This window comes from Bos mutus, chromosome 1, assembly GCF_027580195.1.
Source record: "Bos mutus isolate GX-2022 chromosome 1, NWIPB_WYAK_1.1, whole genome shotgun sequence".
Taxonomy (NCBI): Eukaryota; Metazoa; Chordata; class Mammalia; order Artiodactyla; family Bovidae; genus Bos; species Bos mutus.
In genome coordinates, this window is record NC_091617.1 from 155,955,404 (window position 1) to 155,983,049 (window position 27,646).

The window sequence follows — 27,646 nt, forward strand, 5'->3', positions numbered from 1 at the left end:
ACCCCTGACCTGTATGGGGGGATGGGTGTAGCTGGATCACAGAGAAGGTAACTACTTGAATGGGAGGTGGAAACCTTAGGAGTATTTGCAAACCCATTACTTTTTGGAACTGTTTTAAAGTACAGTGTTTTTATATAAATCACCATGGTCATTTGAGAAGACAATGTCAGGCTGAATTTTTGTTGATTCCTCTACTGCCAAACATGCATCATTGTGAGGTTTATTTGCGCGGTTTTATTCAACTCAACAGATGCTTCTCAGCACATCCAGGAACACAGGAGACAAAAACTCCCTGCCCTCATGGGACATGTTTCTGGTTAAAGGAGACACATAATAAGTTGTATATATATATTATACTAGAAAAATACACAGGGCATAATGTAGTAAATTCTACCCAACAGTATGTTGGAATAAGTGTTGTGAAGATAAAAACTTTTAGGAATGGGGTTCTAAGAAACACAATAGAGGAGTAGATAAATAAATGGGCCAATCAGCTGTAGAACCACCATTAATATTAATTTTAAAAGGACTCATCTAGTGACCTGATACACATTAGTCAGTGGAGAAGTCAGAGCAGCGAGGGTGGATGCTGGCTTGAGGCAGATGTCTAGGGGAAGACCGAGGGGGCTGCTGCCTGGGGCGTGCGGGGGTGTCTGGCTGCTGCTCTGCTCCCTCCTCGGTCTCCAAAGCTCCTCTCCAGGCCAAGCTGAACCCAGACTGAGAGCATAAAACGGCCACAATCGCCAATCTAACTTTTTCAAACCTCAAACCGCGTGAGAGTCGCCACCGAGCACCAACCGCTCTCCGCGTGGACGTTCTCGCTTTAACTGCAGTTGCGCCTGAAAGTCACCGCCTCTGAACTGCGCGGGTGACGGCGCAGGAGCCCTAACACGGTACCACGTGCAACCCAAGAACAATCTGAACGACATCCGCTCACTCGGGACGCGAGAGGCCGCCCTACCCAGCCGCCCTTCCATCCGCCCTCCCTGCCCACCCGGCCTTCCATCCGCCCTCCTCGGCGTCTCCACCCTCCGTCCGCGTCCCCGCCGCCGAAACCCCGGAGGCCTCGAGGACGGAACAGACGCTTCACACACATTCTGCTGGAGCCCGAGGTTCCGAAATCTGCTATCTTTCCTATTGGAACCTGGATGCAGGGAGGCGGAGCTGACCGCACAAAGTGGCTCGGGGCCCGGACACCGCGCACGCGCCCCGCGCCCCGGAAGCGCTCCTGTGCCCTCGCGGCGACCCGGAAGTGGCCCCGGCCTCGGGCGGGAGGGAAGAGAGTAGAGGAGGCGAGGCTGAAGGCGCAGCTGTTGCCTGGACGATGGCGGGGACGGCGCTCAAGAGGCTGATGGCCGAGTACAAACGTGAGTTCGAGACTGCACCTTGCCCGCAGTCCGGTGCGGGGCGTGGACTCCGTCGGTGCGCCGTCGGGACGGGTTCGTGCGACCGCCCGGAACAGCCCGCGACGTCCGGCTGGGAGAGGCCGGCGTGGCGCTGATCTGGAGACGCCGGCTCTGCGGTAACAGGAGGGCCCGCTGCCCCAGCCTCGCGGACGCCCGCGGGTCGGGGAGGGGCACCTCGCCGGCCTCCTGGGAAGTCCAGGAAGCGTCCTGGGGATAGTGGGGAGCGCATTGTGATGGGCCGGAGGTGAAAGGTCAGACTCGGGTCTCCGCTTTAACGAAGGGTTTTTGAGCGGTGCCACCTACCTTTCTTCTGGGTGGTGTTGACACAGCGTCCTTAGTGCTTAGTGCCCGCAGGATTTTCTGATGTTTGCTGAAGGCAAAGGGGAAAACGAGAACCGTTCTCTGCCTTCTACCGCGGAGGCGCCCTTGGAGTCTCGGTGATGAGTGGGGGACGAATGCTCTTGTGTTTGCCGGGACACGGTTGCAGCCTGCGTGCGCTTCACACCTGCCGGTCAGCTGTCCGACCTTGGCCTGGCCCTCGCCCCGCACCTTCCCCCATCCCCATCTGTGAGGATGGACCTTAGGCAGGTGCCTGACAGCTGGCTGTCTAGAGCGTGCGCTGTGACAGTTGTCGTTATACTGAGAACACTTTCAGAAGAAACTTGAAGATAAACTACAGTAATGAATGTCATAAAGCGAACTGGTAAACATGCGCGCACCCTAAATCGTCTTGGTGGCTCTGCACAGAGAGTATTGGTGTTTGGCTGGAGGGAACCCGTGTTGCAAGTGCAGGCTTATTAAAATAAACGTTTAAATAGTGCTCACCATCCAGTGTTCTCTAAGGTAAGAATGTATATTTAGGAAAGCCTTCTGGGGGCAGAGTGGGGAGATACGGTTCCCCCTGAACAGATTTGGGGTGGGGGCCACTGCCTCTGTCTCCTCATGGGACACCTGGCTGGGGTCAGGTGTCTGGGGACACATGCCATCTCCTGCCATCCCAGTGTGTGTTGCTGTATCTGTTTGTGTGTTTGGCCCTGTTTCTAGACTGCCAGTGGGTGTTATTTTTGTAGAAGACACTATAAAACCCCTGCACAGGGAATTTAGGTGGCTGCTTCAGTCCAGTCTTTGCATCATCGCGCTTGTATTTTCTCATGTTGTCCCTTTACCGAACTTAAAAAAGTCTCATTAACTATTTCAACCATATTGTCAGTTTGTAGTAATAATATTGTCAGTTTGTAGTAATAAAATGTAAATAGCAGTTGATTTTCAAAGCTGTATCACAGAAATGTATCTTGTGTGTTTTAATGTGTAAATGCACAACATTTTGGAGTGTATGTAGCACAGAGCTCTACAAGTGTCTCCCAAAGACGCCAGTCCCCGGTTACCCACCAGACACTGACCTGGGCACCACTGTGAGGGACTTTGGAGATGTTGGTAACTAAGGAGCTGACACTAAGGTGGGGAGAGTGTCCTGGGTTATCGGGTGGAACCCAGTCATCACACGAGGCCCCCAAACAGACGAGGAGGCAGGAGGGGAGGTCAGGGACCCAGAGCAGGAGAAGGACCCCTCTGACAGGGCTGGGCCAGGACCAGAGGAACATGGTGGTCTCTGGAACCTGAGGATGACCCCTGGCTGGCAGCGGTGAGGACCTGGAGCCTCAGTCCTGCAGCCGCTGGGAGTGGGATCCTGCCAGGCCCCTGAATGAACTTGGGTGGCAGCCTTGTGAGAGTATCAGCAGAGAACCAACTGGCCTGTGGGTGCCCAGCCTCTAACACAAAAATTGTGAGGTCATCAGTGGATATTGTTTTCAGCCACTGAGTTTGTGGTCATTGTCACATCAGCTGTAAAAAATGACTACAGTGTATTATGGGGGGTTTGTTCTTGATGCTGTATCTCAGGAACATGACAAAGTTCCACTTAGTGATTCTTGTCTTTTGTGCCTTAGCATCCCGGCTTGCTGTCCTCCTGTATTTTAGGGTGGTGCATCCTTTGGGAAGGTATCCCCCCAGAAGCAGTTTCTGTGTGCCAGGGATTGGATAGATTTGGATGGGGTTTAGGCCCACTGTCTTGTACTTGAATAGTCATAGAACTGCAGAAACTCTGAGGTGGTAGGACCTTGGGTGTGAGTCTGTTCAGGCTCCTGATTTTACAGATTTTGTAGGGAATTGAGTAACAGACAAAATGATTTGCCCAGGTTCTTACAGCCAGAAAAAAGGAGAGACAGGGAAAGAACCAAAGTGTCTTAAACCGACCTCTTTTCTTGATGTTTTATCTTCATGCATCTGGGATTTTCTAGGGGTATCATAGATGGACTTAGAGCTCCCGTAGCAACACATCACAATCGAGTGGGCTTAACACAAAAGAAATTTATTATGTCACAGTCTGAAGGCTAGAAATCCCAGCAAAGTGTTGGCGGGCCTCGTTCCTCTGAAGGCTCTAGGAAGATCCTTCCTTGCCTCTCCCAGCTTCTACGGGTTGCTTCCCACGGCCGGCTTCCCTCTAATAAGGATGCCAGTCATTGGTTAGGACCCATCCTAATCCGGCGTGTCCTTGTTTTAACTCGATTACATCTGCACAGCGCCCGTTTCCAAATAAGGTTACATTCCCAGACTCCTGGGGGCACTGTTAAAGCCAGTACGGCATAGTAGGAACCCCAGACTTAGGTGTGTAGAGCCAAGCCCCTGTGCTTCTGCACCTTGTGGCCCCACAGCCTTCTCTGTCTCAGCTGGAAGCAACCCGTAGAAGCTGGGAGAGGCAAGGAAGGATCCTTCCCAGAGCCTTCAGAGGAACGAGGCCCGCCAACACTTTGCTGGGATTTCTAGCCTCCAGACTGTGACGACAAGTTTCTTTTGTGTTAAGCCCACTCGACCGTGATGCGTCGCTGCGGGAGCCCGAAGTCCATCTGTGACGCCTCTCAGCCTGGTTCTTCCAGTTGTTTGGGCTGCAGGCCTTCGATTGTCTTTGCTGATTCATGTTATTCTGTATCCACGTGTAGTCTGTTGGCCCACTTTCAGACTTTCTCCTCTATCTGGGGTTCCACGCTGGCCCAGGCTCTGTTGCCAGCACAGGAGAAATTCAGGTTGGGTCACTCTGCCCAGAAGCCCTCTTAGCCTCTGACCTCTTAGCCTCTGTGTGCCGCAGCCCTTCTGCCTCTGATCTCATCGACCCCTCTGCCCAGTACGACTCTTCAGCCCCGTGGGCAGCCCTTCCCTGCCCTACTCCCCTGGAAATGCCGTCTCTGAACACCAGACACCCTGGCCTTCCCATTACTGTCGTCCTTCCCTGTCTTTAACTCTTTTTAGCTTTTTAAGGGTTTCATTGTGAAAGGTGTTGTATTTTAAACAATATAGGAGGTGTACATTCAGATGGTATGGTAAAATGACACGAGCTTAAGGAGAATGTTAGCAGGAACTGAGCAGTCTGGTGTGTGTTCCTTCCCACCCCCACCAGGAGTGACGACCACCGAATTTGTGTTCCTTGTTCTTTTCTTTATAGTTCTGTCACTTAATATCCTCCTGCATGCATGCATGCCAAGTCGCTTCAGTCGTTTCTTACTCTTTATGACCCAATGGACAGTAGCCCACCAGGCTCCTCTGTCCATGGGATTCTCCAGGTGAGAATACTGGAGTGGGTTGCCATTTCCTCCTCCAGGGGATCTTCCCCTCCCAGGGATTGAACCAGCGTCTCTTCTGTCTTCTGCATTGGCAGGCAGGTTCTTTACACTAGTGCCGCCTGGGAAGCATGTGATATCCTCCTACACATTTTACTGACTTCTGCCTGGTTTTATACTTAGTGGGGCTGGGATTGCACAGTATGTATTCTGCAAATTGAGTTTTTGCTCAGCACTGTTTCTGAGATTCATTTATTAGAGCTGTGTCCATTTTCACTGCTGAGTAGTGGTTATGTGTTACAAGTGTTTTATCCCTGTTTGTGCTTTGTCTTTCAACCTTTGTGGTGTCTATTTTCCTAGCCACCCTTTTGTAAACAGTTTTATTGAGGTATAATTGACCTGCAGTAAGCTGGTCTATAAAGGGTTCATTGATGACTTTGGTGTTCGTGCAGCCATCCCACCTCCCGAGCCGCCTCCTGCCTCTTTGTAATCCTCTGGGCCCTATCTTTCCTGCACCCCCAGTGCCCAGGCAATGACTAATCCACCTTCGGTCACGTTTATCACTCTCCTAGTTGTTTGTATTTTCTTTGTCAGAGATCTTTCACTCTGCAATCATGTTGCGATTCTTCAAGGTTGCTGCTTTGGCCAGTTGTCGCTCCCTGTCCTTGCAGAGGGACGTTCCTCTGTGTGGGCAGACCCGCCACAGCTTGTCACTGCATTCGCCTGTCAGTGGACCTTTGGGTTGTTTCTAGTTTTCTTGGCTGTTACAGGTAAACCTGCTGTGAACATGTGGCTCCCTGTCTTTCTTATGAGTAAGTTCCTGGGTCACATGTGAGATGTGTGTTTGATTTTTAAAGAAATAGCCAAACTGTTTCCAAGCAGCTATACCATTTTACCTCCCCAGCAGCAGGGTATCAGGAGGCCCACTGACTTGCTGACACTTGGTGTGAGCAGGTTTAAAGTTTTAGTCACTCTGCTTGCTGGGTGTGTAGTGGTATCTTATTATGGTTTTAGTTCCTGTTTTTATGTGCTATCCTTATATCTTTATTGATAATATGTCTTGAGTCTTTTGCTCAGTTTTTAATTGAGTTTATTGTTTCCTTATTACATCCTAAGAGTTCTTTATATAATGCTGGTGCAGGTCTTCTGTTCGACATTTTGAAAATGTTTTCGGTTAGACTGTGGCTTGCCTTTTTAAGCCTGCGGTAAGAAGCAGGTGCTGCTGCCCGGTTAGCATCTGGAGTGCGCTGTGCGGTGTGAGCTGTGTGCACTGGCTGTTTGGCAGGACTCTTGCTCCTTCACTTGGCTTCCCTCTGTCCCTTGAGTGACAGCACCTGCAGCTTGCCTTGTAATTTTCATAACAGTGCCTTTAAAAGAGCAAAGGTTTTAAAATTTTCAGTGACGTCCAGTTGATTGACTTTTAAACCATTTCTTGCCTCCTGTGTTATGTTTAAAAAATCATTGCCTAACATAAGCTCACTAAGGTTTTCTCCTGTGATTTCTTTATACTGTTAACCTCTTATATTTCAATCTGTGATTCATGTCAAGATTTGTGTGTGGTATGGGATAAAGATCAAGGTTTATTTGTAGATGATTTCCAAATGGCTGTCTGAGTTTTTGAGTGCTGTATTAGCTTGCCTGGGCCTCTGTAACAGAGTGCCACAGGTTGAGGAGCTTAAGCCACGGAAATCGCTTCCTTAATCAGAGATCCAGTGTGGCAGCACTGGCCCCCCGAGGCCTCTCTCCTGGGCATGTAAACAGCCGTCTCCTCCTTGTCCTCACGTGTCCATCACTCTGCGTGCTGTGCCCTAATCTCCTTAAAAGGACGCCTGTTAGAGTGGATTAGGGCCCGCCCCCCCGACCTCATTTAATTTTAATTCTTTTTTAAAGATCCCAGTTATGCACTTTTCTCCATTTTGTGCCACTTGCTGCATCCTGGAGTTCATCCTGTATGAGGACACAGAGGTGTCCCGTCAGTAGGGGCGTCATAATGTGACTGATCCCCTGTTGGTAGACATTTGGGGCGTTGCCAGCTCTTTTGTTTGTTTGTTTGCTATTACAAAAAGCCTTGAAATAACTAACTTTACCCACACGCCTTTTCTTATTTTTACCCTTGTGTCAAGGGGTAAATTCCAAGAAATAGGACTGTTGGTCAAAGTTTATATTTTATTTTGTGCGGTATCTATTTTTTAAGTCACTACTTAATGTTTTTATCAACCAATTATCATTCTCAAGGAATCAGTGGCAAAGAATGGGCATTGCAAATTTCTCTGATATTAAGATTTTGTTTCTCTTTTTGAAGTTGTTTTTATCATTAAACATGAAGCAATATGGTTGTGTGTGTGTTTTAAAAACAAAACAGCAGAACAAGTAAACAGAGCGTTGTTTGTTGTTCAGTCGCTAAGTCGTGTCCAACTCTTTGCGACCCCGTGGACTGTAGCCTGCCAGGCTCCTCTGTCCCTGGGATTTCCCAGGCAAGAGAACACTGGAGTGGGTAGCCATTTCCTCCTCCGGGGGATCTTCCCAACCTAGGAATTGAACCTGCGTCTCCTGCTTTGGCAGGTGGGTTCTTGGGGTTGCTGTAATTCTTTGCTGACCAGTAGGTGCCGCTGTTGACCAAGGATGGGGTCAGGCTGCTGGAGGTAGCTGTTCTCCAGCTGCAGAGTTTAGACCTTGCCCTTCCCTGAAGGGAGGGTGTCATTGAGGGGGTTGGGGGGTAGTTCCCAAGGAACTCCATGCAGGAGGAAAAAGGCCAGCTCTTTTGGGTGCAAGTTCCTCCTCCAGGCCCAGGCACCTCACTCCCTTTCCTATTGACTATATCCGCCACCCCTCTTTAGCTCTTTGTAGTTCATCTATCCTAATCAGTTGAGGCAGTGACGGATTTTATTTTCTTGAGCTCCAAAATCACTGTGGACAGTGACTGCAGCCATGAAAGTAAAAGACACTTGCTCCTTGGAAGGAAAGCTTTGAGAAACTTAGCATATTAAAAAGCAGAGACATCACTTTGCCGGCAAAGATCCATCTAGTCAAAGCTATGGTTTTCCCAGTAGTCATGTACGAATGTGAGAGTTGGACCATAAAGAAGGCTGAGCACTCAAGAATTGATGCTTTCAAATTGTCATGCTAGAGAAGACTCTTGAGAGTCCCTGGGACAGCACAGAGATTAAACCAGTCAATCCTAAAGCAAATCAACCCTGGATATTCATTGGAAGGAATGATTCCAGAGAGGTCTTACTACTCTTAGTTACTATGCTTCATCAGGGTCCATTCTCTGTCCCTTCCGGTGGCAAGCTATGTGTTACTGTCTAAAACTGCTTAGTCACATCCAGTGACTTCTCACCTGCTACTTCCTCAGATTTTTCTAGAAGTGGATTCATAGTTGGGTGTTGTTATAATTTGTTACAAGTTCCTCTGCACAGAAGCATCTTGGTTGCTACCTAGATTCTAACGCTAGTCTTGAAGTCATGACATCAACAATTAAAAAAAAATTCTGCAGCGTGTCTCTGGGTGCCCGTGTGCACACATACCTGAGTTTATGTTTATTGTTGTTTAGTTGCTAAGTCATGTCTAACTCTTTTGCCACCCCATGGACTGTAGCCCACCAGGCTCCTCTGTCCATGGGATTTCCCAGGCAAGAATATGTGTCTGTGGCTGAGCAGTGTCCCTGGTGTAGATGGATCGTACCTTGTTCATTTACCATAGATAGACATTTGGGTTGTTTCCTATGTGAGGCTGTTATGATATTCCTATGCCGGGAACATTCCCGTACGAGTCTGTGGGCACATGCATTTTACGTTTTATTTAATTTTACTCCATTCCTGTTTTCAGGCGCCATCCTGTGTTCACGACCCCTGATTTATGTGTCCAGCCTGGACTGCTCTTTAGGGCTCTAGTCACAGGTCCAGTTTCCCCCTTGACAGACTGCATTTAGATGACTTGTAAGCATCTTTAACTTGATGTTTCAGAACTAGACTATTTACATCCTTCTGAAACCTTTTTCTCTGGCGGGATTTTCCAGCTCAGCAGCATGCATCCTCCCTGTGGTTCAAGTCTGCCGTGCAGTTGCACCCTGACTCTCCCCGGCTTCAGTGGCCCACAGAGTTCAGCAAGGTGCCAGGGTTTCTTGGGGCTTCATGCTCACGGGCTCCTCTGTAGGAGCAGAGTGGTTGGGTCACCACCCCAGCAGGTGCTGAGCTCGATGGGGCCCCGCGGGGTCCTCTCCCAGGGAAGACTCAGGAGACTGCAGGTCCTTAGTCAGCATTATCATTTTGATGACCACTGTCAACATGACAGGAATTCCCATTCAGTTGGGATTTAATATATCATGTTTGATTTATGAGCTTAAGTCAGAATAACCAGCAGGAGTATTTTGGAAAGTTAAGCCAGTTTGTTTGTTTGTTTTTTCATTGTAAAGTGAAAGTGTTGGCAGTTCTGAAAGTTTCCTTTTTGCTGGCAGAAAGAACTGTTCACACAGTCTTGATCTGAAGTGTCAGTGCAGCCGGCATTCACTTGGGACAAGCAAAATTTCCATTTGCTAGTATGTATGCCATGTCATGTATGAATAGCTTTATATGTTTTACAGTTTTTTGTTAAAATGCAGGGTAATATGCATTCTTTTTCATAATGGCTTTACCTTTTATCTTACAGAATTAACGCTGAATCCTCCAGAAGGAATTGTGGCAGGTAAGGTTCTGTGAAGTTCAGTCTTTATCATTTACTCCTAACTGCCAAAGTTTCCTACAGAATTAAAGTTGTGGAATTTCTTCTTTGCCTGCAGGCCCCATGAATGAAGAGAATTTTTTTGAATGGGAGGCATTGATCATGTGAGTTCATCATATGTGTTGTTTGGTTTTAAGCCTTTACTGGAAATCAGAACTGTGAGTCACGTTCAGCAGTGTGACTGCTTGGAGGCGTCAACGGAGAGAGAGAAAGGCCAAGTGCACCTCTTCTGTTGAGTTTTTCTCTGTCTGAACATTTGAACTAATTTACAAAACAGAAGGGAAGAAATTTGTGATTGCCTGGGGGGATGGATGGGGGAAGGGATAGTTAGGGAGTTTGGGATGGTTGTGTACACAGTGCTGTATTTAAAATAGTTAACCAACGGGGGCCTGCTCTGTAGCACTGGAACTCTGCTCAGTGGTATGTGGCAACCTGGACGGGAGGGGAGTTTGGGAGAGAATGGATACCTGTGTATGTATGACTGAGTCCCCTTGCTGTCCACTTGAAACTGTCATATTGTTAATCAGTTGTACCCAAATATAAAATAAAAAGTTTGAAAAGAAAAAAATACAAACAGCAGGAACATTCATCCAAAGGGAACGAGTGTTTCCTTAAAGCCAGTGAAAGGCTTAGTTAAGTATTTGTAGAGTTTCAGAATGATGAAGTTTGGACTCTGGGTTAGCCTCAAACAGAATGGGCTCCGGCTTTGAAGAGTCCTTGAGAGCCTGGGGCCCTGGCGGTGGGGAGGGCTCCTCGGTGCGGCGCGGCCCCAGGCCTGTGGGTGCAGCCTGGATTCGTCTCCCCGCTCCTCGTCCCCCACTTCTCCCGTCCCCTTCTCCTCGCCTTCCCAGTCCTTCCGGTCCCCTGCTGCTGCTCTGCTGTGTACCGTGTCTGGCCTTCCCTTGTCCCTGGCTTAGAGACATGGCTTAGTTCCAAGGTGAGCAATGTGGTTCCTGACTTCATTCTAGAAAGGTCCTGCCTGGATGTCATATTTCACTGTTAAGTGTCGCTTCTTGGAAAGAGCAGTGGACTTTTGACTCCAGAGTGTTCTTTGGCCCTGTGACCCAGGCCCTTGTTTTCTTTCGACCTTAGGTGTGTGATTCTTGACCGTTCTTAGGTGGTATTTTAAACAAAATGTGGTTAGGTAGAATTTAAGGAAGTTGAAATTAAACTCAGTTTCAGTGTTCTTGTTAGTAAAATGAGGCCTTTCGGTTAGCTAGCAAGTTTTCTTCAGGTGGGATTTTGTTGGGTCGAGGCATGCTCTGGCGGGGCAGGCCTGGGAGGTGTGTGAGGTTTGCTGGAGCAGGTGTGCACCTGGGCATGCAGTGTACTGTTAGCATCAGCAGATGCTCTGCATTTGCTCAGTGCTCATATCAGGTTTCGGAGAAGGCAATGGCAGCCCACTCCAGTACTCTTGCCTGGAAAATCCCATGGATGGAGGAGCCTGGTGGGCTGCAGTCCATGGGGTTGCTAAGAGTCAGGCACAACTGAGCGACTTCTCTTTCACTTTTCAGTTTCATGCATTGGAGAAGGAAATGGCAACGCTCTCCATTATTCTTGCCTGGAGAATCCCAGGGACAGGAGCCTAGTGGGCTCCCGTCTATGCGGTCGCACAGAGTCGGACACGACTGAAGCGACTTAGCAGCAGCAGCATATCAGGTTTAGTCTGAGACAAACTGCTGCTGAATGTTGTCTGTGGAGCTTAGATTAATACGTGAAAATTGGTGTGAAAGTGAGGTTTTTTGGTAAGCAAATTGTTTTAAAAATCACCAGTAAACACTATCCAAAGAAAATATGTCACACCTAGCATTGCCTCATCGTTTGTTACAGCCAGTGGCTTGGGCCTATGATGCCCATTTCTTTCCTGTGTGGAAGTGCTTTTGGCAGGAGGATGACTTCACAGTCTGCGTTTGTATCTAGCAGGTACTGTCCTTCACCCCCTAAAGCAGGTCCAAACTGGAGGGTACGTCTCCTGGTCAGCTTGTCTGCGTTTGAGGCACTCAGGTCAGTGGTAGCTTTTTATCTTTGGGGAAACAAGAGATTGAATCCCGTGAGCTTGGTCTGTAATACGTCCTTTCCATCTGTCAGGTCACGTGCATTCTTTCTGTCCTGCCCAGGGTAGCCGGTCTGTGGGTGCACAGGGGTCAGCGAACCCCTGATGGCCCTTCAGCCTTCCCAAGCCGTGGCCGAGGCGCATTTAACAGGACATGAGAAGCCCTTCTGGGACACTCGAGCCTTCCAGTGTGTGTGGTGTTTTTTAAAGGATTTACTGTTATGAATCTGTTAGAGTAAATATTACTAATTATAGGTAAATAGTATAAAATTAAACCAATATTTTGAAAACTTATCTTAAAAAGTGATTAGAACTGCTTTTAGGTAGAGCACTTTTGTGTTTGAATAGGCTTTTGCGTTAGTGTGGAATTCCCCGGCCCTGGGATCTGCTGAGATTGTGGGTTTTGGTCCCGTTCCAGATCCTTCCACAAACAAGAGGCCGTTTACAAATGTGCTGAAAACATCTATTAAGGAATTAACTGTCCTCCCATTGATTTGTCTCACTCCGCTGTTCTGGCAGACGGCTGACTGAGTTTTGCTCCTTGGTGTGATAGGTTTTCTCTTTCCTCTTTTTATTCTTTGATTGTTTCCTGAGTTCCCTCCATTCCCTTGTGCTTCTAAAAAGCGCTGTGCCTATTTCTGGGAGCCCGGTGCTGTTGGCTTTGCTGTAGTGCTTACCTACGAGGCCTCAGCTGTGCAGCGAGGAAAACGTCTGTTCAGATGTCCCAGCAGCAAATACCGAGAGCCAGTCATATGGGGGCCTCGTCTGAGAATACAGATGTGTCCCGGGTAACCCCACAGCTCTGCCCTGAAAAAGCAAGGTTAAGGGCCTAGGATGGGAAACGCAGCAAATTAAGGAACAGTAATGAAGTCGCCACAGCCTGTTCTTGGACTAAAGGAGACAGGAACTCCAGTGACTCTCAGCCCAGCTTAAGGTAGATTTTGAGCCCATGGCCCAGGGGGAAAGGACTGGGGCTTTCGGTCAGTCCTGCTGAGGGCTGTGGGTCCCTGGGCTGTGTGTGTCTGAGTGGCTTTATGGTTTTGGGCAGTCACTCTGCCTCTCTGGATCAAAAGCTTTGTCGACAAATGGCTTCACCTCCACCTTGTCCAGCTCCAGGGTCTCTGGCCTGTGCAACCTCAGTGGCCCTTGCTGCGGTGTGGCAGTGGTCGGGGGCGGTGGACACGCGCTTTTGCAGGATAGGAGGAGCCCTGCCATTCAGGGTGGTAGTTTATCTTCCATGTCAGGACAAGGCGTGGAGTCCTTGGAGTCTCGCTGCCCGGTTTCTGTCCTACCTCAGGCTTCTTAAAGCAGCTGCCATGGTCGAGCTGCTGTCCCATCTCCAGGTCAGGGCCCTGAGGCTGTGGTGAAACGAGCAGACCTGCCCCCCTTCCTGAATGGCTGGGCCCTTGGCTGACTCCATCCCCGTGTCTGCCGGCACACTTGGGTCCCAGCTGGTTCACACCCGCTGTGGCTAGACTTCCCTGATTGAGGCCCTTCCTAGGCTGTGCTTGGCCCATGCTGAGTGCCAAGGCCACTGGCATGGTGCCGCCCTCTGTACCAGGCTTTCATGACGAGTACGGAAGCTGGCTCCCGTTAGTGCTGTGGCTGCTCAGATGAACCTGAGCTGTTACAGCACATGTGAATAATTTGTACTGCGTGTCCTCTGGCCCAGCAGTTTGCTGCCTGGGGGTCCTTCATCGAAGTGTTATAAAGGACTTATGGTGGTCCAGTGGATGAGAACCTGCCTGCCAGTGCAGAGGACATGGGCTCCATCCCTGATCCGGAAGGATCCCATAGGCTGCAGGACAGCTAAGCCCTTGCGCCACACCTATCGGAGCCCGCGTGCTGTAGGGCCCTCGAGCCACAACTGCTGAAGCCTGCGGGCCTAGCGCCCGTGCTCCTCAACAAGAGAAGCCACCACGATGAGAAGCTCGTGCACTGCATCTAGAGAGGAGCCCCCCTCTCTGCAGCTAGAGAAAGCCCACACAGTGACAAAGACCCAGCGTAGCCAAAAACAAAACCTGAAAAACAAACAAACAAAAAAAAGAGGTGTTATAAAGACCTGTGTGTGAGGACGTTCATTGCAACATTCACTGCAGTCATAAAAAAAAATGTGGAAACGTCATTGTCCCGCCCAAGTTACGGACGTCCAGTCAGCAGGATGCCGACGGCACGGCCACGGTTCATGCAGATGTTGGAAGGCAGGTCTAGACCAGTGTTGTCCCTGAGTAGGGCCTCTCCTGTGGGATGTTGGGCCATGTCTGGAGACACTGTGGCTGACACCCCCAGGTGGCAGGGGAAGCTCTTGCCCTGTCCTGGGTGGGAGAGTGCTGAGTGCCCCACAGTGCCCAGGATGCCCGAGGTGGCAGTGGTGTTGAGGTTGAGAGACCCTGGTGTGGCTGGGTACATTGAGCAGCTTTATTGAGAAAGGATCTACATGCAGAGTTTTACTTGGATCGAGTGTGCCAAGTCAGTGATTTTTTAGTACATTAAATAAGGAGAGTTTTGCAGTCATTTTTAGAGCATTTCCAGAAAAGTGCTCATGCCTGTGTGCACTCAGTCCCCACTACCACCCTCAGCCGCTGGCACCATCGATCTGCTCTCTGACTGTTGACTGGCCTTTTCTGGACTTTTCCACAGGTGGAGTCAGGATAGGGCCTCTGGCTCCTTCTCTGGGCGTGGTGCCTTCGAGGTTCCTCGGTGCGGCCTGGGGCAGCGGCTCCTGCCTGTGTGCTTTATCTCCTGCAAGGATCTGCCCACCCCCCGGCAGCTGTTTGGCTGTTTCCCTCTTGGGCCGTTGTGACGGTGCAGCTGTGAACTTCGGGTCTAAGTGTGCAGACAGGTGTCCCGTCCCCTGGGCTGAGTGCCCAGGAGTAGACTTGCGGAGCCACGGTTTCACGTTCCCACCTGAGTGCTGAGTGTTCACTTCTTCACTTCCTCACCCTCTCTGTGCTGTCTGATGCCAGCTGTCCTGGTGTATGTGAGGTGGGTCTCAGTGTGGGTTTGGTCTGCGTTGCCCTGGTGACCGAGGCTGTTGAGCATCTTTACATGGACTAAAGAGCCATTCAGATGTCTTTCTTGGTGAACTTAGAAAGTTTTGCCCAGTTTTAATTGGGTTGTCTTTTATTTAGTCCTAAGAATTCTTTATATATTTTGGATGCAAGTCCTTTATCAGATGTGTAATTTTCAGATATTTTTCCTAGTCTGCATATTTTCTTTCCATTTTTTAATTTTTTAGGCCATGCTGTGTGGCATATGGGATTTGGGATCTTAGCTCCCCAACCAAGGGTCAAACCTGTGCCCCCTGCATTGGGAGTCTTAACCACTGGACCACCAGGGAAGTCCCTTCTTTTCAATTTCTTAAGAGAGTCTTTTGAAACTCAAAGGTTTTTATTGCTGATAAAGTGCAGTTTCATGGGGTCGCACACGACTGAGGGGCTGATCTGAACTGAAAGTGCAGTTTAGCAGTTTTTCTGTGTATAAATTATGCTTTTGGTGTCATATATCCAAGATAACAAAGATTTTCTCTCATGTTTTCCTTTAGAAGTTTTATATTTAAAGTATTTAAATTTAGATTTTGGGGCCTGTTTTGGATAATTTGGGGGTATAGCATTGGGTAGGGGGCAGCTTCATATCTTTTGCATGTGACTGTCCCTTTGTCAGAAAAGGTGATGGCACCCCACTCCAGTACTCTTGCCTGGAAAATCCCATAGACGGAGGAGCCTGGTGGGCTGCAATCCATGGGGTCGCTGAGGGTCGGACACGACTGAGCGACTTCACTTTCACGTTTCACTTTCCTGCATTGGAGAAGGAAATGGCAACCCACTCCAGTGTTCTTGCCTGGAGAATCCCAGGACGGGGGAGCCTGGTGGGCTCCTGTCTATGGGGTCGCACAGAGTCGGACACGACTGACGCGACTTAGCAGCAGCAGCAGTCCCTTTGTCTTGCACCATTTGTTGAAAAGAAAATCTTTCCTGTATTGAATCACTTTGGACCTTTGTCAGAATGAGTTGACCCTTGGTGTGAAGGTTCTGAATTCTGTCCTGTTGACCTGTGTCTAACCCTCCGTGAGTGCCGCACATTCTCCGTCACTGCAGTTTGATAGTATGTTTGGAACTTGGGCAGTGTTCTGTTCTCCCTTTTCAAGGTGTTTTACCTGTTCTGGGCCCCTTGTGTTTCCACTGGAAGCTGGGGATCCGCTTGTCAGCTACTGTGAAGAAGCCGTTGGGATTTGATCGGGATCGTGCTCAGTCTTTAGATCAGTTGGAGGCGTGTTGACTGTTTAACCATCTTGAGTGCTCCAGTCCACGCACGTGGAATGTCTCTCCACTTATTCAGGTCTTAAAAAACTCCTCTCGGTGGTGCCATGATACTTGTTAACGAAGTGACCCCGTTTTGTGGGTGAAGGTGCGAGTGGATGCGTGTGGAGGGAATCCCGGAGGGTAAGCAGACTCGGCAGTGGCCGCCTCAGGTGGGTCAGGAAGGGGAGCATTTGCATTTATTCTCTATGCTGCTGTGTTTGCGTGTTTTCTAACATACCTGTTTTCTCTAGAGTCAGAGTTTACATTGTCGATGCTGTTGTCCATGTCATCATTCGCTATGACGTTCTTGTAATTGATGGACTTATTTTGTGAGCTTTAAATATAGTTCAAATCTATTTGATGTAAAGTTTTCAGAAATTTCTGTTACAGGCAAAAGTTAGGGGATAACTGTAGGCTACCTTTAGAGAGATTTAATCATGAAAATAATTCTGTGGAAGGAAACTGTATTTGTTACTGCCGTGCTTTCCTGAAATGGAAGCCTGGTGCTTTTCTTTCTCAGAGTGACCAGCACTGGTTCTCTACGTCAGGACCTGGGGTGCTGAGAACATGACAGAGGCTCGCGGCTGTCTGGGCCCGTCCCAGAGACAGTGCTGAGGAGGGCTGGTCCCAGGTGGCTGTAGACACTCAGTCCAGCTAAGACCACCAGGCTCCCACTGGCCCCCAGGACAACAGCTCCCTGTGGCCTGTCCTGTCTGTCCCACAGATGTAAGTCCTGTCAGCAGGACCTTCCTGGCAGCTTCTGCAGCCCCGTTGCTGGCTAGGTGGCCCTCATGCAGCAAGCGTGCCTTCAGTGACTTGGGGGTCTTGAAGCACAGCAGGGCACCCCAGAGCTGGAGTCCTGGCTCCTGGGGGCTGTGTATGCAGCCCATGTGGGCAGGGGAGGCAGGGGCTTTGGCATGAAGCTTTGACTGAGAGCAGAGCCCCTGATCTGGCACCCCTTGCAGCTGCCCGCCTGCCCGCCAGCTGGGTGCTCCCTGTGGTTCTGCAGTGTGTGGGCAAGGGCGGTGTGCTCCCCTGACTGAGAGTGTCAGTGAAGCCGTGTGCCCTTCTTTTTTATGCTTTCATATGCTTTTTTTATGCTTTTTATGGTCCTGGCTTTGGAGAGTAATTGTTCCTAGGTGATCCAGTTCAAGGGCGTGCTAGTGAATGGGTTTACAGTCTGTCCATTACTTCAAGCCTTGTGTGTACATTTGAGACATCTTGTCTGTGTGCTGTGACAAACTTGAAAAAGAGAACAGCATGAACACAGCTTCTTCCACACCTGCTGCAGCTGGAGTGACGGGCAGGCTGCGGTCCTGGAACATGCCTGGCGGGCAGATGGCTCACCGAGCCCAGACACACCCAGGTTCCACAGTGGAGTGCCCTGGCCTCCCCATCGCCTTCGGAATGCAGCCGTGGGCTTCGTGCGTTATCTCTTGTGTTACAGTTTTAGAGATGAGAAGCAAAGCACAGTTCTTCACTTAAGGGTGATGTTGGAAGATTAACCCCGGGTGTCTCCAGTGTTTATTGGCTCTACAAGTGACCGCAACCACTGTCCTACAAGAGGACCGAGCCTTGCTGGGCCTGGTTGGGCGGGGACGTAGGTGCTGTGCTCACGGTGCCGGCCCCAGCCTCTCGCTCCCCTATAGCCGGGAGAGCAGAGTGGACTGCTGCTTTTTCAGAGGAGACCAAGGCCATTCTGCTCTGCTCTGAATGCTGGTCTCAGAAAGGAAATAAAATACATCTCTCAGAGCTCTGCAGTAATTGAGGCCATCATTTTAGTCAATTACAGTAGAAAATAACTCATAGGCTTTGAAGAGTTTGTTTGCCTCAGATAAATATGGTTTTGAGGTGAGGCCCTCTTTAGTGGAAGAGGAGCAAGGCTGTCCTAAAGTGTGGCGAGAAAGCTGTCCAAAAACAACACTAATTATGTCTCCCATCTAAGTTCAGGAATTTACTCGATAGCATTTTCCGTGAAGTCAGCTGGCGTGCCACCACTCATGTGGGCACACCCGCGTGCTGGGCCAAGGCACTGGGTGTCCTGGAAGAGAGGAAGCCCCCATTTCAACCAGTAGCGAGCCAGAGTATTTGAAAGTAGCTTTGATATTTCAGATGTGGGAGCACTTTAGGAAATGTTTGATCTTGCTTCTGAAGCTGTGGACGACACAGTGGGTTTTGTTTTATTTTAAAGAAAGCCCTGTTATGAGAAACAAAGACCTGTTATCAAAGTCTTGAGCAAATACTAGTTGGCTCAGTCCAAAAACACGACCTACCTAGACATTCTTTTCTGTTCTGGCTCAGAGCTGCCAGGGACAGTGAGGCGCTGCGAGCCTTCCTGGCATGCCCGTGGCCTGCTCTGCAGGCTCCTGGGTCAGCAGCCTGGGCTGTGCTCTGCGCCGCACCCCGTCAGCCACCTGATCTGGGACCCGGCCCGAGGTGGGGGGACCCTAGCCTTCTTGGCACCTCCCCTGGGAGGATGCGTGGGGAGCCCCGCAGTGGTGTTCATCCTCTGCTGGAGAAGTGGGCAGGGTGCAGACCCCTTCAGAGGGGAAGGCTTGGGACAGCTGTCGGGGAGCCCCCCACACTCGCCCCCTGTGTGGCCGTCCTGTCCCAGACTCTGGTACCGCTGTCTTGGACACTCATGCACCACACTGACCAGCTTTTCCCTCTGGTCTCCCCCAGAGTAGCAGGGACACAGTTTTCAGAATCCACGTGTGTGTCTTCCGTTGAGAAAAAATGGCTCCACCAAACCCTTGTTGCCTTGATCTCGTTTTGACCATTTCCACCTGCACCCCCAACAGTGGCACAGTGCCAGCTCTGCTGCGCTGGGCGCCTTCACCAGGGAGAAGTCAGGTGTCTGCACAGGGAACCTCTGCTGTGGCACAGGCTCTCTGTCCCCTGCTGTCTTCGGGGCTCGGGGGTTACATTGGCCTCAGGCCCTCTCCGCTCCTGTGAAGAGAACAGGATCCCTTCTCCTTGTTGGACTGACTGCTCTTCCCAAAGTGTTGCCCTGTGTCAACGTGTGTAGCTGTTATTCGTCAGTTCTGCCTCCTTATAAACGTTTGCTTAGGAAAGCTGGTCTAAGTGTCGGGCCTGTTTTATGAGACATTTGTATCTGTGAGGGGAGGAGGTTCCCCCCGTCACACTGTGAGCAGGGTGGCTCGCCGCTCTCTCTGCTGGCCTTGCATCTTGTCTATTGTTCAGAATAGTGTTTTTAAAATTTGACAGGACTTTGAAAGTGGTTTGGCCCGTTTCTGCCATTTTCCGCACGAGGAGGACGTGAACCCAGGCAGGCAGGCGCGTGCCTGGTGACAGCGAGGACTCGGGTGACTTTCGGCCCAGAATGTGGAGCGAGCCCAGGCCTGCAGGTCAGGGCTCGCGGCTCACACACGTGCGCTCGAGCCTCATCAGTCAGCCATCCCTGTGTGCTCTGGGTCTGCCCCTTGGAGGTTACAGAGTCACTTCTCAGGCACTTTCAAAAGCTACAACTAGCCTTCGAGATACCAGCTGGTGGCCGCTTGTTCGTTCAGTACAGTGGAGCCTGCTCTAACACGTGCCTTGGTGCGTGTACGGGATCCTGGGCGCCCGCATGCCGGCTCCGGCTCTCTTCTCTGATCCCGTTCCTCTGGCAGGCGCTGCGGCCTCACTCTCACCCTTGCTAATGTGAAACTCTGCCTGGCCCGCCCTTCATGGTTTAAGCCGGATTGGAAGGAGACAGCGACACAGTGCTTCCCATCCAGAGGCAATTCATCATGTTATTTAGATCATCTTTTCACCTGCATTTATTTGTAAAGCAGTAGAAGTATCTTGTACTTATGTCTATGGCACTCCACTCCAGTACTCTTGCCTGGGAAATCCCATGGATGGAGGAGCCTGGTAGGCTGCAATCCATGGGGTCGAGAAGAGTCGGACACGACTGAGCGACTTCACTTTCACTTTTCACTTTCATGCATTGGAGAAGGAAATGGCAACCACTCCAGTGTTCTTGCCTGGAGAATCCCAGGGACAGGGGAGCCTGGTGGGCTGCCGTCTATGGGGTCACACAGAGTCGGACACGACTGAAGCGACTTAGCAGCAATAGCAGCAGTACTTATGTCTAAAACATGATAGACTTTGAAGAAAATCTACCTGTTTCTGTTTTTCTTTTATATCTTCCAGGGGCCCAGAAGACACCTGTTTTGAGTTTGGGGTGTTTCCTGCCATCCTGAGTTTCCCACTTGATTACCCGTTAAGTCCCCCAAAGATGAGATTTACCTGCGAGATGTTTCACCCCAACAGTAAGTGCTCCTGAAGGAGTGTGCTGGCCCAGGGGCGCCTGGAGGTGCGCATAGGCAGGCGTGCGTCGCGTGCTGCGGTTCTGCCGTGTGTGTGGAATTTCCCATAATACACCGTTAGACAGTCACTGTGGTCAGTAGCGGCAACTGAAGAAGTCAGCAAGTTCAAGGTGGTTAACAGTAAAATGCAACTGTGAAGACGATTGTGCGTAATTAAAAATAAGATTACATTGAAGATAAATACATTCTTTAAAATGACACCTGTGAGGTAGTTTAAAGACATATGTGGCCAATAAAGTTGTTGAGTTATGGGAGTGCTAATAGTCTGATAATATTATATTTGATGTTCAGATAATCAGTACGGTTTTAAAATTTAGCCTTACAGGGAGTGAGTATGTGTGCCACTTTTATTTTGTTAGTTGTTTTTGAGAGAACTGTGTGACAGCATCATGAAGGTTGGTCAGTCCATAAACACTGAGGCAGATTCGCCGTGGGTTGCTGGGGTGCCACAGTGAGCAAATAGTCAGAGGTAGGGGCTTGACGGTCAGGAGCTCCCATCTGAGGGCAGCGATGGGCGCTGATCACGGGGTTGTACAGATGAGAAGCCCCATGGGGGCCAGGAGGGCACCTGCGATGGGGGTGTAGAGCCCCCCTCTTGTGGGAGGAGCAGCAGGGGTGGCCAGGGTCTGTGTGGGGCAGGGAGGGGATCTGGCCTGTACAGAGGCCCCGTGTTGGGGGTGCAGGGGCAAACCAGGGCGGGCCTCTCAGTCAGCATTAAGGATTCTGATGTTTGTCTGAGGAGCAGTGGAGGTCCCTGATAGGCTGGGAGAGGGTGTGAGGGGGTGGAGAGGCCGGCATGACCAGCGTGGTCTCAGAAGGGCCACGGTGTGCAGTGCAGAGGGCAGAGTGAGTGCACAGGCTGGGGCTTTGCCGTGGCTGGAGGAGAGAGACTGTCAGCCTGGCACCAGCGGTGGGTGCTGGTGACGAAGCCCTGTGGGTGGGGGTGGGCCCCTGGGTGGGGGGGGGTGGGTTTTAGGAGGTCACAGTAATGGCTGCAGTGGGGTGGGGCAGGGACACAGCTACTTCCTGATGCTTCTGGGGCAGCAGTGCCGTCACATGGTCCTACCACTTCCATGAGGAAGTGACGCTGAAGTTGAAAACTGGACATGTCCTCTCTGTCCGTGGCAGGGAGAGCTGTTCAAAGTGTCCTGGCTGCTGCCTGGGTCCTGTGTGTGTGGACCTCAGACGGACATCCCAGTGTCCAGGACAGATGGCACGTGGTCTTCTAACCCTTCAGTGAGAGCGCAGCAGCCGCTGGAGCTGGATGTTGGGGTGCAGGGGCGAGGTGTGGAGGAAAGGCTGTTTAGAGCTGCTCCCTCTGCTAGAGGGTGACAAGATGGTGGAGGTGAAGTCAGCCAGTTTATTTAAAACTGCCTGTTACTGTTACCACTTAGCAGCCTTACAGGCTGACGAGTGATCCCTGGGTATCTGAGCCTGTACCGATTCACCTGAGAGCTGTGAAAGGGAAGTGGCAGGTGCATCCCGAGGGTCTGGTTAGGGGTGCTGTTGATGGAAGATGGGTTTCAATTCAAGCACAGCTGATTTCCAGAGAATTCAGGCGGTCATTTTCTGTTAGAATAAGTTACCAGGAGAAATCTCAGTACCTATGTTTTTCTGGATAGTTAAGTAATTCCTGTAGCTTTTATCCTAGTCACAGGAACCTGTGTTTTACACAGTCCACTTCAGGGGCTTAATGGCAGAATGAGGAGTATCTGAGAAGCTCATAATGAGAGTGTTGTGAAGATCCTAACTACATGAGACACGTGGGCAGAATATCTGACGACCAAATGGCCTTTCATTTATTCCCTTGGATGTAATACCTGTAAAATCCGTATGAAAATGGGGCCACCCCACGGGGACTAGGGCTGTGCAGGCTGGCCCAGCACCGTGTTCGTGATTGAGCGGTGCCCTGGAGGCCTGCTGGGCCTGTGGGCAGTGTGTGGATGTTAGTGTGGTATCCAGGCCACGGTTGTGTCGGGGTGCAGACAGCTCCCCTCAGTGGCCACTGCTCACACCTCTTCTCCGTGGTCCGACCGGGTGCCCAGTCACCAGCGTTCCCTTGGCTAACCGTGTGTGTCCTGCCCTGCAGTCTACCCAGATGGCAGAGTCTGCATCTCCATCCTGCACGCTCCTGGCGACGACCCCATGGGCTACGAGAGCAGCGCCGAGCGCTGGAGCCCCGTGCAGAGCGTGGAGAAGATCCTCCTGTCGGTGGTGAGCATGCTGGCAGGTAACACCGCCCCGCCGCCCCAGGACAGAAGCAGTTCTGGTCCAGAGAAGAGACTTGACACTGGGGCCTGCTTCTCTTTCTTCACTAACCCTTGTCTTGCAGCTCGCTGGTCCTTCCTGAGTGGTGGTGTTCAGTCGCTCAGTCTTGTCCGACTCTTTCCGACCCCATGGACTACAGCACGCCAGGCTGCCCTGTCCATCACCAGCTCCCGGAGCTTGCTCAAACTCATGTTTATTGAGTCTATGATGCCATCCTACCATCTCATCCTCTGTCGTCCCCTTCTCCTGCCTTCAACCTTTCCCAGCATCAGGGTCTTTTCTAATGTGTCAACTCTTTGCATCAGGTGGCCAAAGTATTGGGGCTTCAGCTTCAGCATTAATCCTTCTAATGTATATTCAGGATTGATTTCCTTTAGGATTGACTGGTTTCATCTCCTTGCAGTCCAGGGGACTCTCAAGAGTCTTCTCCAACACCACAGCTCAAAAGCATCAATTTCTTCGGCATTCAGCCTTCTTTATGGTCCAACTCTCATATCCATACATGAGTACTGGAAAAACCATAGCTTTGACTATACGGACCTTTGCTGGCAATGTAATGTCTCTACTTTTTAATACACTGTCTAGGTTTGTCATAGCTTTTCATCCAAGGAGCAGGTGTCTTTTAATTTCATGGATGCAGTCACCATCTGCAGTGATTTTGGAGCCCAAGAAAATAAAGTCTGTCACTGTTTCCAATTTTTCCTCAACTATTTGCCATGAAGTGATGGGGCCAGATGCCATGATCTTAGTTTTTTTAATGTTCAGTTTTAAGCCAGCTTTTTCATTCTCCTCTTACACTTTCATCAAGAGGCTCTTTAGTTTTTCTTCGCTTTCTGCCATAAGGGTGGTGTCATCTGCATATCTGAGATTATTGATATTTTTCCTGGCAGTCTTGATTCCAGCTTGTGCTTCATCAAGCCTGGCATTTTGTATGATATATTCTGCATATAAGTTAAATAAGCAGGGTGACAATATATAGCCTTGATGTACTCCTTTCCCAATTTGGAACCAGTCTGTTGTTTCATGTCCGGTTCTAAGTGTTGCTTCTTAACCTGCAGAGAAGTTTCTCAGGAGGCAAGTAAGGTGGTCTGGTATTCCCATCTCTTTCAAAATTTTCCAGTTTGTTGTGATCCATACAATTAAAGGCTTTAGCATAGTCAGTGAAGTTTTTCTAGAATTCTCTTGCTTTTTCTATGATCCAGTGGATATTGGCAATTTGATCTCTGGTTCCTCTGCTCTTTCTAAATCCAGCTTGAACATCTGGAAGTTCTTGGTTCATGTACTGTTGAAGCCTGGCTTGGAGAATTTTGAGCATTACTTTGTTAGCATGTGAAATGAGTGCAGTTGTGCAGTAGTTTGAACATTCTTTGGCTTTGTCCTTCTTTGGGATTGGAATGAAAACTAATCTTTTCCAGTCCCGTGGCCACTGCTGAGTTTTCCATATTTGCAGGCATATTGAGCACAACATTCCAGTACCTCCACTAGCTTTGTTCATAGTGATCCTAAGGTCCACTTGACTTCACACTCCAAGATGTCCGGCTCTAGCTGAGTGATCACACCATCGTGGATAACTGGGTCATGGAGATCTTTTTTGTATAGTTCTTTTGTGTGTTCTTGCCACCTCTTCAGAATATCTTCTGCTTCCCTACCATTTTGTCCTTTATTGTGCCCATCTTTGTGGGAAATGTTCTCTTGGTATCTGATTTTCTTTGAAGAGATCTCTAGTCTTTCCCATTCTGTTGTTTTCCTCTACTTCTTTACGTTGTTCACTTAGAAAGGCTTTCTTATCTCTCCCTGTTACTCTTTGGAACTCTGCATTCAGATGGGTATATCTTTCCTTTTCTCCTTTGCCTTTCACTTCTGTTCTTTTCTCAGCTATTTGTAAGGCCTCCTTTTTGCCTTTCTTCTTTTGGGGGGTGGTTTTGATCACTGCCTCCTGTACAGTGTCATGAACCTCCTCCCTGAGTAGTTGATGTATAGTCTTCTCTGCTTTTTTATGCAGAGAAGCATAAGCTTCTTCTCCAAGCATAAGCTTACTTTTCATAACTGTGGACGTAGAGATGGTCTTGTGTCTGTCTGCCATGTCATTGGCCATGGTTACCTGTGCTCTGACCTGGGAGTCCTGCTGTATTACAGACACCGTATCCTGGGTGTAAAGCTCAGGCGACACTGACCCCAGCCTTAAGGCCCCACAGTCTAGGGCTCTTTCACACCCACCAGTGGTGCAGCCACAGCAGTCAATCCGAGATGAGGACATGGGGCGCTTGGGCCACTCCCTGAGGTCAGCTTAGAACACAGAGGAGTTAAAAGGTGAGGGGGGTGGGGCATTTGGGGCGAGTGCTGAGCCTCTTGGTGGCAGGACTGGGTGTGGCTGGAGCCCAGCTTGGGGAGGTTGCCCTGTGGACAGGTGCTGTCCCAGAGCCTGGCACTCCTGGGCTGTTAGACCATACAGCAGCACCCAGGAAGGATCGTCCTTGCAGCCCAGGTGCTTGAAGCTGGTGGGGAAGGTCCCAGCCGAGAGGCGGGCAAGGCTGGGAAGACCCTGGATGCTCACTGCGTGGTGTGAGGGGGCTCCTGCTCCTGCCCTGATGGCGGGTGGAGGGGTGTTGTCTTTGGGACGGGAGTCCAGAGGGAGCAGGATTTGGGGAAGAGCAGAGTTTGGGTGTGAGTGTCCACCCTTGATGGGTGCTCTCCAAGACCTGGCCATGGAGGTGAGGTGCGGGGCTGTCTCTGGAGGAGGCAGGAGGGGACGCAGCTTGGAGGGACTCCCGTAGGCGGGACACGGGGGCCTCAGAGGAGCCGAGGGAGGAGTGGGCTGAAACCCTGGTCGTGGGGGGAGTGCTTCCATGGAGTGGAGAGGCTGGGCCCCGCAGCTGCTCGGCCAGCCAGCTGGTGTTAAGGTGAAGCCGTTGCTCTGGGTTGGAGAAGCCCGAGGGCGGCTCACACCACTCTTCAGCCTGGCCCCTCAGGAGGGGCTCTTCTCCCCAGAGAGCTGACAGCCTCCCACAGCTTCTGGTCTGCCTGGTCCCCTCCGTGGGGAGATGCCAGTGCCCTTACGGGATATAGGGGGTCGTGCCAGGCCCTTCCTGGCCGAGCCCCTTTCACCTGGAGATTCTCCCTCTTTCAGAGCCCAATGACGAGAGCGGCGCCAACGTGGACGCCTCCAAGATGTGGCGGGACGACCGGGAGCAGTTCTACAAGGTCGCCAAGCAGATTGTGCAGAAGTCGCTGGGGCTCTGAGCCTCCCGCGCCCATGCACAGCTGCGCGCAGACGCACTGCCGCGCGCAGACGCACTGCCAGGCGGTTCGCGGGGTTTCCTCTGGGACGGACACTCTGTGCTGGTACCAAAAAAGGCGAGCTTGCAGAACCACAGCATCTGTGTTTTTTATACCTTTTCCACCCCAGGCAGGCTTTTCTTCTGAAATGCGGGCTTCCGTAGGATGATGGCAGCCAGGCGCAGCTGGGGCGTCCCGCGAGGGGCTTGGGGACCGGATGCGCTGTCACCATTGCCTCTCGCGCTGACGCGCCTGTGCACCCAGCACTTCCTGGAGTGGGAGTGGTGAGGGGACGTGCCAGCCCCGTGACTAGAGCCAGTGACTCTCCTCCTGAAGATCTGGGGCTTTGTTGCCCAGGCGGAGGGCTACAGCGGCTGTCTCCGGGGCCCCTCTTGGTCCCCTTGCCCCAGCAAGGAGCACACGGCTTTGTTTCAGTACCTTGTTTCACAAGCAGGTTTTTGTTCTTGCAGTCTAGTCATATTTTTCATTTGTTGTATGTTACAAATAGTCACATTTAGAAATACTGTCAGGAAATAAATACTTTTTAAAAATGTGGATTAATGAAAAGGGGGTGCATAGAAAAGTCTTGTGCTGGCTGTCAGGCCCAGCGTCTTCCCTGCTGGTGTTCACTGCAGCTCACCCTTGAGTCTCGGATACTAGTACGTTTCCTGGAGTGCGAGGATGTGAAGCTAAGACACCTTTTGGGTGTGCAGGAGGTTTTCTTTTCCAGTCTGAAGGCTAGGAGGTTCTGAGCGTGTGTACACAGTGGCTGTGGCAGCAAGTATGACTGTTGGGACAAAACCATTCTTTGCAGCTTGGGAGGGGAAGGAAGGGAACGGCTCCCCTCAGCGCAGAGCACAGAGCGTGCCTTACCTGGACCTGATCGGCGCCTGAGAAGCGTGCTGCGGGTCCCGGGTCCCTGTCATGGGCGGGCGCTCAGCTGTGGTTCGTGATTTCGAGACGGTCTGCGTGCCCCGGCGTGGGCAGCTCAGCCCTGGGGGTTACGTTTCAAGCAATAACAGATCTGTTGCGTGCAGAATCACACATTTGGCCTGTTGCAAACAGGTTCAATTTAAATAGGAGTTTTATTTTTGAAATAAGGGACAATCTGCAAGACTTACAGGACACTTGACATTGTGCTGTCCTTCGCCTTGCTCAACGTGCTGTGGGCAGGGCTCTGCTTCCTGCAAGCTCACTGATGCTTAATGTTCAGCAGTTCTGGCTAAGAGGCTTCTGTGGGAACCCGAGTCCTCCTCCTCAGAAAGGGGTCATTTACAGGTTGAAGTTCAGTCTGAGGACTGGTCCTGGGAAACGGGTGGGAATGGAGGTGTCGCACCTGGTGGTGCTCACAGGCCCGCATGGGGCTGCAGCGCTTTCATGGAGAGCAGAAAGCGGCTGTGGGCTGGGTGTGAGGGGTGGGCACTGCGGGGCGCAGTGGCCACAGGGCAGTGAGCCCGGAGGCGGTGCAGAGGCGGTCCCTCTGCAGAATGTCTCTATTCATTTGTATTAAATGAAACGAGAGAGTCCCGTGGTGTCCTTATTCTGTGACAGAGTCTACGGTAAAAATAAAGCTCTATTTTCCCCCTATTCTGATCAGTGTTCTTCTTTGTTGTGTGCTGTAATTGTATGGGAACAGCAGGACGGCCCCTGCGGAGCATGGGCACTGGGACCCCCACTG

General features: G+C 50.7%; 1 protein-coding gene across 3 annotated transcripts; it reads left to right on the forward strand.

The window, feature by feature from the left end:
* Positions 1–986: 986 nt before the first annotated feature.
* On the forward strand, positions 987–27,555 carry UBE2G2 (ubiquitin conjugating enzyme E2 G2). Of its 3 annotated transcripts, none has more exons than XM_014479196.2 (6): positions 997–1,367; positions 9,665–9,700; positions 9,795–9,840; positions 20,249–20,367; positions 22,514–22,638; positions 25,820–27,555. In XM_014479196.2, exons 1-6 carry the CDS (start codon positions 1,325–1,327, stop codon positions 26,135–26,137), a joined length of 687 nt encoding a protein of 228 aa, XP_014334682.1. In that variant the 5' UTR covers positions 997–1,324; the 3' UTR covers positions 26,138–27,555. The 3 variants fall into 3 exon arrangements, with proteins under 3 accessions (XP_070234366.1, XP_014334682.1, XP_005899032.1); XM_005898970.3 differs by having other exon boundaries at positions 1,020–1,367; positions 22,514–22,654; positions 25,820–26,060; XM_070378265.1 differs by lacking the exons at positions 9,665–9,700; positions 9,795–9,840 and having other exon boundaries at positions 987–1,367.
* The last annotated feature ends 91 nt before the right edge of the window (positions 27,556–27,646 follow it).